Consider the following 15,357-nt stretch of genomic DNA (forward strand, 5'->3'; position numbering starts at 1 on the left):
CAGTTCTCGGGTTACTCACTTAATTCTGCCACTATCATTACGTTGCTATTGATCTCAGTAGCTGTTGCCTACACAGCATTACTCTAGATGAAGCTGAATCAGGCAGTTATCATGCATCAAACTTGCTCAAAAGCCTGGAGATTTCCCCTTAATTACTTGTGATTTTATTTGCAAATACCGTTAAAGTGTAATCAAGCAGTCACTTTCCAGGGTCGTTAAGAACTTGCTGGTTTAGGGATATATCACTGAAACTCCATTAAAAATGACTCTAGGAAGATGGTTTCTATCAAACTAGATGGGATTACATCAAAACGGGCTTGGAGTATAATGAAATCTTCAAATGAGACAAATGTAATTTTTATAAAGATACTCTTTTTCAATCCTACTGCTTCTTTTCTGATATAAAGGGCAGGAATAGCCACCTTAAAGTTGCAAAAATCTGTTTTCGGTCATTAAAAATATTTGGAAGACAACTGAAAAATAAAGCTAACCTGAGCAGAAACTCTGGTGAGAATTTCAGCAACATTACAGAGAAAATCACTAAGATCTTTTTTTAGTTTTAAAATTCTATGACAATTGCATATTGATAAACATTCATTTCAAAAACTCTATTTCAAAATAAAAGGAACAGTGTTTGGTTAATTATTTTTTAGTAGATGAACCACACTAAATAATCACCAAAGGCCATCATTCTTCTATTTGGCTTCTTAGTGCTAATATTTCTTTTTGGTACAGAGAAGAGGAGCTGTGCAAAATGACGGTCAGTATTTTCACCGTATCTCAAATAACAGTAAACATGATTCAAGTATCACCAGCAAAGGTGCCTACATTATCAGTATATATTCATTAGTCTTTTAAGAATAATAACCAGTGTCAGTCTATTTAATACAGCCCTGATGCATAAGAATTTCAGAAGATGTTACTCCTTTTTAGCAGATCTCGTGTTCCCCATCCCCCATATTAAAATATGGGGCTGTGTTGTCACAAACAGCTTGCTACACACTTAAGGATTTTACTAATAAAACATAATGTTGTCTTAGATATTATGACTGTTGCCACAGCTGAACTGACTTGTCAAATCAATCCTAATATGGCTCCCACAGGCACATAAAAACCTTATTTAGCTATCAGTTATCCTAATCACTTTGTTCAGTTTAAGAACGCAATACTTCAAGACCAGCTCCTATTTATACATATATGCCTAGCCATTTAATAAAGTCCTGATTTATATAAATTCTTTTTTCAAAAATATTTAGAGATGTGGTATTTTAGCATGTGTACATTTGCACATTCCTCCATATAAATATGTTGAAACATACAGTGCAGGGTGGATGAGGGAATAGGGACATTTAAAGTGGCGTACCCATGAGAAATGTTCTTTTAAAAGATACTGCCACGGGAGACAAATATGTCATCTAATCATAAGCTGATTGTCTGCAATCATTTGATAACCTCAAAGTCCATTTGTATAAGAAACTAGAAAAGCACTTATATGAAAAGTACACCTAGAAGACACATGTAAGTGGGAAATTAAGACTGATGGGGCATGAAGCACACACAGATATGCAGACCTTTTTCTGAATTTATACCTAGATTTTGTCCTAGAATTAACAAAATCACCTTTTCTCATGTTTGGAAACAAACCCACCTTTACATCTTCTTGTTTAAAGTTGTTGTTGAATATCTGTAACACTGTTTCGAAAGAGATTGTAAGAGGCAGCATGAAATTTTCAAATTCATCCTCATCTTCGCCTATCAGAAAAACAAAAGGGTCATCACGGTTTAAAATGCATGCTATTGTCCATTAGCCTTCACAGTGAGCCCTTTATTCAGGCTCAGAAATGTTCTCGAGAAGGGGTCAGCCTGCATTCACATCCGCATCACATTCTGTGCTTTGGCTCATTGAATATTCTGGTGTTTTGCCTTCTCTTTTGCACCAAATGAAATAGCAGAATTACTTACCAGCCATTTTTTTCTCTGGCTGTTTATTGGATCAAACAGACTCATGCCCCAGGCACCCCAGCCTTTCAGCTCTTAGGGCCCCCAGAGCTTCCCTAAGGCCTCAAGGAAAGCCCCTTTCAAAGCCTCAGAGAACAGGGTCTGTTTTCCTTTTCTCTTTAGGTGCCAAGGCCCTAAAGGACTCACAGACTCAGGTGCCCAGATGGTGCTAAGTTATTATTCTCTTTTATTTATGTTCTTTTTTATTAATTTGTTAAATAGATGTCAGGGAAGCAGGATGGTGTCCTGCCAAAACAGGATAAAGTCCCTCATGGGTCATTATGATTTTAAGTACATTCTCCGTGAGTACATTTCTTTTTGCAATAAGCTTCTTTTTCTTTTCATAAAAGTGGGAAGAGACATTTTCTACTGTTTTTCACTATGAAGGTAGAATCTTCACTTAACATATGGATACGCACAATTGACAATTTACATTCTATCCTTCACAAAAGTGGGTTCCTTCAAATGAGAAAGTTTACTCATTCATCCTATGCCACAGGGAATTGTTAGCCCCACTTCACAGATGAAGAAACAAGCAGAGAAATGTTAAGTGACTTGCTCAAGGTAGCATACTTAGCTGGAGATGGAACTATACTGTCTAGATCTTGTGATTTCTGTGCTATCATTTTTTAAATAGAGAGAATTAGAGAGGAAACAAGATCTCAGAGAAGAAGCCAGTGGTTCTCAAAGTTTGGTCCCTGCCCTAGCAGCATCAGCATCACCTGGGAATTTGTTAAGATATAAAATTTCAGGTTCCGTCCCAGATCCAGCAATTTTTGTTTTAAGCAGCCCTCCAGATAATTTCAGTTCAGTTCAGTTGCTCAGTCGTGTCCGACTCTTTGTGACCCCATGGACTGCAGCATGCCAGGCCTCCCTGTCCATCACCAACTCCCAGAGTCCACCTAAATCCATGTCCATCGAGTCGGTGATGCCATCCAGCCATCTCATTCTCTGTCGTCCCCTCCTTCTCCAGCCCTCAATCTTTCCCAGCATCAGGGTCTTTTCAAATGAGTCCGCTCTTCGCATCAGGTGGCCAAAGTATTGGAGTTTCAGCTTCAAATTCAGTCCTTCCAATGAACACCCAGGACTTATCTCCTTTAGGATGGACTGGTTGGATCTCCTTGCAGGTAATTTAGATGCATGCAAATGTTTAAGAAATACTGGCCTACATGTTATTCTACAGATAAGGAGAGTGGACATGAGTCTGAGCAAGCTCTGGGAGACAGTGAAGGCCAGGGAAGCCTGGCATGCTGCAGTCCATGGGGTTGCAGAGAGCTGGACACGACTGAGTGACTGAACAACAACAGGACGTGTGGTCCAAGGCGACACACACAGAAAATCAATGGCAGAATTGGGACCATTTGCCTCTTAAGGAGTGGCTGATCCGGCTTGACCCTGATCTTTGGTGGCTTCTCTTTTCCCTTTACATGTATACACTTTGTTTCTGGAGTCCAACAGATCCAGGGACTTCGCTTTGCTGACAAAGAGATGTCAAAAGGCTGATGACTCTTTCCTAGTATGCTGTTTAACATAAGGATCAGGGTAGTAGGTGAAGGCAAACCAAGTTATAGTGACCTCGTGGTGCAATGGCAGTGTTCTGACTCCAGATTAAAATCTCCGCTCGGCAAAGTTGACTATGCGACCAAGTTACTCCTCTTAGACACACCCTCTGTCAACTGGTGCTAACATTAGAGATCTTTACAGGAGCTAGTTTTATTTTTCAAAGCCTTGGTTAAATGATAGCTTTCCTAATGTCTGAATCAAACTCCCCTTCAAATACTAAGATTCTACTGCAAGCTTTCCCATCTTCCTCTGGGTTCCCACAGCACTGTTTGATTCTTTAGATGGCCTTTGTCAGTCTGATGGGAATGGCAGATATTTTGGCAGATAGCTAACCCTAACACTAAAAATACCACCTACATCATTCCACCACTACCACCATTAGATGAAGGTTACTGTGGGGATTAAATGAGATAAAATTTATAATGTGTGTATGTAAATGATTAGATCTATCAGCCTACAATGATAGTGTCTCTGGCTTTGCTCCTGGAGAGCTAAAACGCATCTTTTTCCTTCTGTGTGAAGCAGAACGATGTAGATAAGACCCCGCGATAAACAAACCCAGAGTCTGGCTCCACTACATACTTTTCAAGTATGGATATTTACACTTTGAGTGTCAGTTTTCTCATCTATAAAATAAGAAGGAATACCTATCTTTGAAGATTACTGTGTTTATTAAATGTTTTAACACACACACACAAAATAGATGATGCACCCAGTGCAGTGCCTGGTATGTATAAGGGAAATAGTGTATGTGAATGAAAAGTAGTTGCTCAATTAAAGGTAAATTTTAAAAACATCTTACTTTCTTAACACCAAAGACAGAAAAATTACTAACTGAAGTAAACATCAATTCCTTACATATATAATACATTATATTTCAACTATGTAATCACACTCTTCTAAAGATGGGATCAATGAGAACAGTGATAAAGATCACTGCAGGCAGATAGGGTGCTAAAAAGAATGGATGCTTTGAAAGTTCTATGCTTGAATCCTGATTCTGTCACTATTAGCTGTCTGGTTTTGGATAAATTCTCGTCACTCATCTGTAATTAAGAGACATAGTATTTACTTCTTAAAGGCAGCTGTGAGGATTAAATGACAAAACACCTGTATGCCCTGTTGCTTAGTGTCTGGCACTTAAAAATGAGAGCCAGGAAACATTTTTGTTGTTTTGAGCTTAACGTGAACTTAACAGAGGTGATTATGGTGGTCAAATAAAGTGTGCCAATGAGGTTGCCAGCCCAATATCCTTCATCTGGGAGCAAGGTAAGGCTGTTTACTCAGAACAAAGATAAACTCAGAACTTGGAACATTTAAACCCTTCATGTAGTATACTGAGTTACAGATTTTAAAAATTCCTTACTATCTCTTTCCTCAATCAAAGTTTGAGGCAAACAGGGACGTTAGGAGCATAAGAGAAAGCCACCAAAATGTGAAGGGAAAAGTCAAGATGCAAATACTAAAGAAAGCCATGTGAGCAGCAATTCTACTTAAATGTCACTTCTTCAGAAAGGATTTCCCAGACCACTCTACCCAAAACAGCACCACAGTGGGCGTCCTTCACCCTCACCGACCTTCCAACCGCATAAACGACTTCACGTTTCTTATGGACTTACTAATTGGCTGTTCATTTGCTTATTTATTCACTGTTTTTCCTACTAGAATGGAAGCTCCTTGGGGAAGGAACCTAGTCTGTTTTCATCATGACTGTATTCCCAGTGCCTAGAAAAGGGTCAAGAATTTGTGTAGTGACTGGATAACAATAGCTATTTCTTGAGTACGTATCATGTGCAGCCAATGAATCTGGTACTTAATCTACTTAACAAACACCTATGTAGCCTTTACTATCTTCAAAGTACAGTTACGTCAGTAACAGTCACAACAATCCTATAAAGTGGTTATGATTACTTCCTTCAATTTAATGTGAACGGAGAGGCTGAAGGAGTTAAGTAGTTTGTCCAACATCTTCTGGCTGGTCAATGTCAATGAACCGCGGTCTTCAATTAGTTCTGCTTTACTCCCCAACTCTACTTCATGTTCTTCTCTGCTATGTCTCCGACAGGGCGGAAGGGGTCAGAGGTAGGGACTGAAGTCAGGGTCACAAACTCTTGACTTTGCAGTTGCATGAAATGACAAGAGGGTGAAGAACAATCAGCTTGGTTCTGGTGAGAAACAGGGACTCCTCCGCAGTCACTTGAGTTTAAGGTGGGCAAATGAGAATCACTGGTGCATTATTCCCATAGAAACACTGTCAGTTAGCACTGTTCCTATTACTGCAATGATATGTTGCATCATCTCAGCTGGAAAACTGGTCATTTTTGTTTACTTGTGCAAAACACTTTATACATCCATTAAAGATTTTTCCCCATTGTGTTACTGATGAAGGTATCATTTACTGTTTTACATACGAAAAAAAGAAAACGTGTTCTTACAACTTCATATTCAAGTATGCAGTCATATATTCAGTATGCCAAATCTACATGTGAACATTTTATGAATAATAATGGAAGCTGCCAGTTTCTTTTTTCTAACAAGATGAGGGCTCAGACACCAGTATAACCTGAGAGGTTGAAGTGTCAATTTATAGGCTACTATTTTCACTGGCATCAGGAAAAGTAAATATTAACATAACACTCTGAGTTCTCAGTCATGCATAGATAAAAACAATATTCTTCAGGTTTTAGGGGGATACCCAAAGCCACATTCCCTCTACTGGATTTCCAATGAACTGATTCAACAGAAAGTTACTCATTTTTGAATTTCAATTTTTTGTAACTATTTTAGTATGTTGGCTCTTAGGTATTTTATTTACAGGGTACTTCATTTGTTATTTTGTATAATTTAAAATCTAGATTGGTGGGAATATAAATGGTGAAGCAAATATAGTATGATTTAGTGACTGGACAACAGTTTGGTAAGTACTCAAAAAGTTAAAAACAGAGTTGTTATATGACCCAGCAATTTTATTCCTAGGCATATGCCCAAGAGAACTGAAAGCATATGTCCATACCAAAACTTAACATACGAATGTTCAGAGCAGCATTATCAAAATAGCCAAAAGGTGGAAACAACCTTACTGTTTATCACCTGATAAATGGATAAACAAAATGTGGTATATCCACACAACGGAATATTAGCCAAAAAAGGAATAAAGTGCTATATATGCTAAACATAGATGAGCCTCAAAAACATCATGGTACATGAAAGAAGCCAGATACAAAGGTCACGTATATGATTCCACTCATACTAAATGTCTAGAATAGGCAAATCCATAGAGATAGACAGTAGATGAGTGGCTCCCAGGAGCCAGGGATAATGAGGAGACACTACTTTACAGGTACAGGGTTTCTTTCTAGGGTGATGAATATATTCTGGAATCAGATAATGGTAATAGTTGCACACTAAGTGAACATTCTGGGCTTCCCTGGTGGCTCAGAGGTTAAAGCGTCTGCCTCCAATGCGAGAGACCCGGGTTCGATCCCTGGGTCGGGAAGATCCCCTGGAGAAGGAAACAGTAACCCACTCCAGTATTCTTGCCTGGAGAATCCCATGGACAGAGAAGCCTGGTAGGCTACAGTCCACGGGGTCGCATAGAGTCGGACATGACTGAGCGACTGAACGGAACGGAACGGAAGTGAACATTCTAAATACTACTGAATTATATACTTTAACAGGATGAATTTTGTGGTGTGAGAATCTTAACATGCACCACCCCCAAAAAAACTAACACCAGCAAATATCTGGGTCCCCCCCTTACCTGTAAACAGTGAAACTTCTCATTTTCTCAAATGCAAATAGCAGATGGATTACTGAGGAGCTGGGGGAGTGACCAAGGAGGAGCAAGGAATATGAATACTTACGGTAATAATCAATGATGGCACCAACAGTGACTACCTGCTGCACTACCTGAGGATTTATTGCCGAATATGTATTGTGTGAAATACAATGGCAGCCCACTCCAGTACTCCTGCCCGGAAAACCCCATGGGTGGAGGAGCCTGGTGGGCTGCAGTCCATGGGGTCGCTACGAGTCGGACACGACTGAGCGACTTCACTTTCACTTTTCACTTTCATGCACTGGAGAAGGAAATGGCAACCCACTCCAGTGTTCTTGCCTGGAGAATCCCAGGGACGGGGGAGCCTGGTGGGCTGCCGTCTATGGGGTCGCACAGAGTCGGACACGACTGAAGCGACTTAGCAGCAGCAGCAGGAATGGTAGGCTGCATAATGGCCCTACAGAGATGTCTACATCCTAATCCTTGGAATCTGTGAATATATGACAAAAGAGAATTAAAAGGCTGCTAATCAACCGACTTTAAAATAGAATATTATCCTGGGTTATCCGGGTGGGTCTCATGTAATTGCAAAGGTCCATGAATGTGTTATAAGCAGAAGGGGGAAAACCAGAGAGATGGCAGAATGAGAAGAACTTGATGGACCTTGGAAAAGGAGGTCATGGACCAAGTAAAGCAGGTAGCCTCTAAGTTGAAAAAGGCAAGGGAACATAATCTTCCTCAGAGCCTCCAGTGAGGAACATTGCCCTGCTAACACTGATGGTAGCCCACTGAAACCCATATTGGACTTCTGACCTTCAGAATTATAAAATAAATTTTTATAATATTTAAGCCATTAAATTTGTGGTAATTTGTTAAAACAGCCCAGCAGGCTCCTTTGTTCATGGAATTCTCCAGGCCTGAATACTCGAGTAGGTAGCCATTCCCTTCTCCAGGGGATCTTCCCAACCCAGGGATTGAACTTGGGTCTCCTGCATTGCAGATGGATTCTTTATCATCTGAGCCACCAGGGAAGCCCCAAACAAGTAGTAGGAAACTAAAGTAAAGATCAGGTCTAATGCCATGAAACTCTTAATAAGGATTAAGAGGGGAGGCAGAGAAGGAGACACGAAGGCAAGGAGTGAAGAAGAAAGCAGCTGACCCTCCATGTCCATAAGTTCCACACCCTCGGATTCTAGGAATATTCAGGAAAAAATGCCTCTATAATGGTCCGAAGAGCAAAACTTGAATCTGCCATGGCTGGCAACTATTTATGTAGCATTTAGATCATATTAGGTATTACAAGTAATCTAGAGATGATTTAAAGTATACTGGAGGATGTGTACACATTATTTGCAAAACTATGACAATTTATTTTAGGGATTTTAGCAAATGCAGATTTTGGTACTGGTGGGGGATGGTGGTCTTGGAACCAAGGCCCTGTATATACTGAGGGATAACTGTAATCTGTTTAAAACCAAGGACCAGCTTCCCTGGTGGTCCAGTGGTTAAGAATCCGCCTTGAAATGTAGGGTACCACCAGCTGGATCCCTGGCCAGGGAAGATCACACATCTTGTGGGGCAACTAAGCCTGAGTGCTACAGCAGTTGAAGTCAACATGCCTAGAGCCAGTGCTCTGCAACAGCAGAAGCCATGCAATGAGAAGCCTGGGTGCAGCAACCAAGACACGTGTGTGTGTGTGCTCAGTCATGTCTGACTCTTTGTAACCCCACGGACTGTAGCCCAACAAGCTCCTCTCTCCATGGAGAGTGGGCTGCTATTTCCTTCTCCAGGCTATCTTCCCAACCCAGGGATCGAACCCACATCTCCTGCATTGGCAGGTGGATTCTTTACCACTGAGCCACCAGGGAAGCCTGGCAATGAAGACCCAGTGCAGCCAAAAATAAATAAATAAATAAATAAAATAAAAATAAAAAAATTCAAAACCCCAAGTACATAGGGTAAGATCATAAAAGAGCCAGTGACTTCTATAGATCTAGGCCCACATTATCTGCTGTTCCCCAGTACTTTATGAGGATAGCACTTCTAAAGTTATTAGAAAAAGGCTTGAGAAATGTGCATAGCTAGATTTAACTTGGGCCCAAATTTGGTATGTCAGTTTCCCTCTCAACTACCAAGGAATTTTAGTTGGCTTTAAAATGACTTATGGTTTTGGGCAGGATGTTTTAGTATCAGTCAGGAGAAGTCATCAGCTGCACGGATGTAGAGCAGCTGCATTAAGGGTATTAAATTTGCCTCATTTTGAGGTCCCAGTGTCTGTCAGTGAATGCCCCTAACGGTGCATTCAATAAAATATTTGTCATAATTAATTAATATATACTGAGTGCTTGTTTTGTGAAAGGAATTGTTCCAGGCCCTTTCACACATGCTTATCTTATTTAAACCACAGGCCAGTTCTTCAAAGTAGGTATCTCCATTTAATAGATGAGAAAATTGAGGCACATCTTAATTCTTCTTCCTAGGGAACCAGAATGTTTATTTTAGTTCCCAGCAGAAAAATACATTGTCTATAGAAGACTACTTATTTCTTTTCTAAGAAACCTATCCTAAAAATTTCTCCCCTGAAGCATCTCATTCCCTGGGGTGCTCTGGACTCTACCCTCAAAACCAGGTAAGTTATTAAAACTGGATCTGAATTTAATGGGCTGCTTTCTGCCTACAGGGCCAGCTCATTAGTCTTAATTATCTCATTACAGATTCTAAGTATTTCCAGCTGCTTTTCTACCCAGTATTGCCCACTTCCTCCTCAACCCCAACAAATGTCTATTTCCCAGACAGTCTCTGCCAAGTCATGGACACAAGTGATAGACATGAGGTATCCTTCCTATCGATCAGAACACTGACTATTTCTGATCAAGCTTCTCATTTACTAAATCCTCCTGGGATATCTATCTACTTCTGTGTCCTTTTTTCCCAAGAGAAGAAATATGCTTTAGCCAATTATTAGACATAAGAAAAAATTTCAAAAACTACATTTGACTTTCACTGACCACAGAACTGAAATATACCAATACAGGACAAATAATAAACATGAATCTTATCTGTTTAGATAGAAGTTTGGAAAGTAATCCCTTCTTCCCCCCAGCCTCAAATTAATCATTCAGTCCAAGTAGTTCAAATAAAAATGAAGAAGAAAAAGTTACATTCCCTAACTGATTTGAGAAAATGACAGGCAAAGGAACAGCAAAAGTGAATATACGGTCAGAGGGCTACAGATTATATGACTGACCTTGGGCACGTCATTTAATCTCTTCGTATCTCACTTTCCTAACAGATAAACAATGCAATGATACCTATTTCATGTCGGCTGCGGTGAAGGTCAAATAGGACAATGCATGTCAAATTGGCCTGCAAACTATAAATTTGTAAACAAATGTTAGTTATTATTAATAAAGAAAAGGAGTTTCCTTTGTATTTTCACTTCTTTCTTTAGCAGCTATTTCTAGAATACTCCTCCCTTTTTATTCAAGTCATTTACTTGCTATTTCAAATTTTTCAAATTTAAGCTAGAGATATCTTCAGGTGCCAGTTACCTATTAGAAGCCACAAAGGTACATGGATATTATGCTACCTTCATCCCTAAAGAGAGAACCCTCTCTTAAAGTCCATAAACACCATTTTAATATTAGTACCCCTGTGATCATGAAAAGTATGACTGCTTGTTAAGAGTCTGAATATCTGAGGAAAGCACTGCTCACTTAGATCCCATCAACATGCTTCTCATCTGAGTAGTTCAAGATAAGGTACAATCATAAAGTGTCCAAGGAAAATCAACAACGACACTGAGCAATTCTAAATTTGTGGCTGGTAAAAAACTTAATCTGCAACTAACAATATTTAGTTCTCTGCAAAACAAAAAGGTGTACTGTAGCTCGTTTCCACACTTCCCCTCTGCAATATTTGTCAGCTGAATTCACCTCCATTCAAATTAAACAAAATAGAAGGTTTTTATTTATTCTAGTATTTTACACCGAACAGCTCCCTGGAGGTTCTCCGTTTACTGGCTTGGGTAATATTATCTTTCCTTTAGTTTATTAGATTGACAAAGTTAATTTAAAAATAACCTTGGGAACTTTAAGTGATTCTTGGAAGGGCTAACATGCATGCACATATGGTTGGTCACTATTTTTTTCTGTATGTATGTTATCTCATGAAGGGTTTTTCTTAAATTAATTTTTATAATTTCTTAAAATAAAAAAAAATCTTGCCAACATAAACATCATCTTTCTGATGATGAAATGCTTTCAATTCTGTTCTTCATACAAGTGAACATTTTGTCTAGTTTAGCCAAAGAGCAATTTGATAAAGTGGTACAACTGTTTATTGTCAACACCCCCACCCCCACCATTTTAATCTGAAATACAACCTGGGGCACATAGCATCTAATTAAATTCATACAAAGTACAAATTATTGAATAGAAACCAAAATGCATTTCAAAGTAAATACCAATTAATGTGACACCCAATTTCTTCCCCCTTATAAATCACTCCAGTGTGCATGGCTTATACACAAAGAATATTCAATTTCTTTGAAAGATTCAATTAGAATATGCTTTATATTTCAATCCAAGAATCACATCCAATGCTCTGCAAGCAGGTTGGCTAGGTATTTTTTCTATGAGATTTTTTTTCTAAATCACTGATATAAAATGTTCCTCTTCAATTTTTTTGTTTAATTTGAGAATAATTCTCATTATCTAATATTTCCCTCATTTAATACATGGATCTTTGAATCTGACAACATCACTATCTCTTTTTTCCTTGTTTTCATGAAAGTGAACACCCAACAGAAAACTATAAAGCCATATATATAGGGATTCTGATAGCAACATCTAGTCAATCTATCTTGTGAGACAGGCTTCAAATAATAAAACTGTGTTCAACAACACTCAACAAATGCTTGTCTATAAAGTAATAACTTGAACAGAGAGCAACAAGTGACTCATCGAGCACAAAAGTGGCCAAGTGTAGATAAACACTTGCAAAAGCAATCAGCCACTTGATTTGTTTTGTCTTCGAGAGTCCAATGATCAAACTACTCCCAGAGAGAGACCATGGCAGGCAGAGCTGAACTCAGGAGCCAGGACGATGGCACGGTGTGTCCTTCATTCACCAAATACTAATTGAGCACCGACAATGCCGAGATACTGAGACTGGTACTAGAAAAGACGAAGAAGGCAAAATCTATACCCTAAAAGTCAGCACATTTGAGGAAGAAAAGGAACTCTGCTTTGTAACAAGGGAAGGAAGCTCTGGCAATGTTTACCACAAATCATCACTTGATGCTTATAATATATGTTTAATTATTTTTTAAAGTGAAAAAACACTATTAAATAAAAAATTTCTTTTCAAACAATGCACAAGTTCCCTGAGCGTAGCTGATATTGTTTTTCATTTTTATCTACTCTCAGATTTAGTTTACTTACATTGAGTATCTGTTTAACTTTGGTCTCCCTGCTTCTTTCAGTCTGTTTGACAGGTCATTAAAAGAGCATTTTTAAGGCTTGCTGCTGCTGCTGCTAAGTCGCTTCAGTCGTGTCCGACTCTGCAACCCCATAGACGGCAGCCCACCAGGCTCCCCCGTCCCTGGGATTCTCCAGGCAAGAACACTGGAGTGGGTTGCCATTTCCTTCTCCAAAGCATGAAAGTGAAAAGTGAAAGTGAAGTCACTTAGTCTTGTCCGACTCTTAATGACCCCATGGACTGCAGCCTACCAGGATTGTCCAGGCAAGAGTACTGGAGTGGGCTGCCATTGCCTTCTCCTTTTAAGGCTTCAGTTCAGTTCAGTTCAGTTCAGTCGCTCAGTCGTGTCCGATTTTAAGGCTTAGAAAACAAATTTAAGTCTAGACAAGGGTTTCATTATCTCCTTTAATGCTTAGACAATTGGGAAGGCAAGAAGGCTAGCTCCGTGAGGGCGGGGGCCAGTATGTCTGACTGGTCCTTGTCTTGTCCTCAGAGCTCAGCATAGGGTGCTCTCTAAATGATTATGGAGGACGATGACAAAGAGTCTGGACTGCTCTTCTGCTCTCCAAGGCAGCCGCTGAGAGGTAACACAGGCCAGTGTGCAGTATGCGAAGCTGTCACTCAGATCTCCCATTTGCCTAAGGTAGCAGATGATTGGGTTTTGCATGCCTGGTTTACACTCTTCAAATATTTATAGACAGTTTTCTTTGCCTCAAGCCCTACTTGTCACTTAGCCAAGTTATACATACATGGTTCTTTTAATCTTTCTTTAGAAATCAATCCCACTAACCTCCTTAATAAGTTGCATTTTCCTCAACTTTTGGCTGTTTGTCTTTCTGGTAATATATACTGTTGAAATGCATGAAAATAACATAGATGTGGAGCAAAGAAGGATTTAGTTATCTTTCTATTACAAGGGTCAATGCCTTTTATGTGCAAAATGAAACTATTTATCCCTTTTCTTTACATATGATCATGTTTTAAAAAATTCATATTTAAATAGATGGATCAATCAATACATTGCAAGAGAACGGAAGAAAAAGTATCATCAGTATTCTTTTCTCTAAGGGTGACATTGTCATTGATTTAACTCTCTCATGTGTCTATAAACTGATTAATTTAACCAGAAGTATCCAAACATGGGGGAAAAATGGGATTCCAGATGACATGGTCAACACACAGAGGCTTTAGTACCCATTCTAAGGTAGCTATCTACTTGTGGATACTTCTAACTTTTAGCTTTTCAAAGCTAATAGAACAAAATAGAACAAAAACAAGTTAATTTTTCCCATTAGGAAAATAATATAGTATGGAAAATTTCAAATTACCAGAAAAGAGGAAGTTATCTATAGTACCCTACTCAAAGACAACATTTTAACATTTTTGAAAATTTCATTTAAGACTTTTTTTTTGATGCATTCTCTTCCCTCCCAATGAGCACCCTCAACATCATTTGCACAGCTTAATACCTCACTTTTTTGCTTAATATTATAACAAAATTTCACATATTACTTTGTCTTCGAATCATAATTTTTAATGACTACAGACTATTCCATCAAGTAAGTAAATTTGGCTAACTTTATAATTCCCTGTTGTTGGACATTTACATCATTGCCACATTTCTTAGATTAAATGCCATTACAAAGAAAATCTTTTTTATTGAACTTCTCTGTATTTAAGATTACTCTTTGATTTGTATAGCAGTAAAATTAATGGATCAAAGGGAAAGTCTTAGTCACTCAGCCATGTCTGACTCTGTGCGATCCCATGGACTGTGGCCTGCCATGCTTCCTCTGTCCGTGGAATTGTCCAGGCAAGAATACTGGAGTGGATTGCCACTCCCTTCTCTAGGGGATCTTCCCGACCCAAGGAGAGAATCCAGGTCTCCTGCATTGCAGGCAGATTCTTTACCGTCTGAGCCACTAGCGAAGTCCCAAAGGATCAAAGGATACCCAGAAAATAAATTTTGAAGTAAAGAATTAACACAAGTACTAAGTGAAGTGAAAAATACCACCTTCTATACAAAAATTTGTCTTTTGGCTCTGAAGCTAATGAGTCAATGCTCAAATATTAGAAAGCTGTAGAAAACTGTCAAATTCCAATTAGTTAAATATGGTACCCACAAGTATGGCACTCCTTCATTCACACAAATATGTTGTCGATCCCTTATTAATTAAGCTTAAATTCTTAACCTTACCTAGATCTACCATCAGAAGACGAGTGAGGGCTGTGTAGAAGGTTGTTCGGCATCTGAAGTCACTGAGACTGTAACTGTCACTGATGCCAAGAAAGGGGAAGTGTTCACTCTAATGAAAGCAAAAGAGCATCCAAAGTTACTAATGCTTGACCTACACTACCCAGAAAACTCGAGTCATTGATTCACGGAAATAAGACTCACCGTGTGATTTTTTAGCATGAATTTCACGGCTTCTATCTTCACAAGTTTTTTTAAAAGGATATAGGTAATAGATGTTAAGGAATCTGGGAAATATGATTGTCTTATCAATAAGTAATAGATCACAAAATAACATTGAACT

The 15,357-nt window shown here is 38.9% G+C and overlaps 1 protein-coding gene across 5 annotated transcripts in view; it reads right to left on the minus strand.

Moving 5' to 3' along the window:
• Positions 1–15,357, minus strand: part of RANBP17 (RAN binding protein 17) — a 372,874-nt gene that overhangs the window by 84,776 nt on the left and 272,741 nt on the right. For all 5 annotated transcript variants that reach the window (XM_055421802.2, XM_055421801.2, XM_088827772.1 and 2 more), the window contains 3 exons: positions 15,219–15,282; positions 15,018–15,126; positions 1,649–1,752 (listed from right to left, as the gene is read on the minus strand). In XM_055421802.2, coding sequence (XP_055277777.2) covers positions 1,649–1,752; positions 15,018–15,126; positions 15,219–15,282 — 277 coding nt within the window. The remainder of the gene's footprint in view (positions 1–1,648; positions 1,753–15,017; positions 15,127–15,218; positions 15,283–15,357) is intronic.

The sequence above is a fragment of the Moschus berezovskii genome, chromosome 18 (genome assembly GCF_049115385.1).
Source record: "Moschus berezovskii isolate FMDL1 chromosome 18, NW_MosBer_1.0, whole genome shotgun sequence".
In the NCBI taxonomy this organism is placed as follows: Eukaryota; Metazoa; Chordata; class Mammalia; order Artiodactyla; family Moschidae; genus Moschus; species Moschus berezovskii.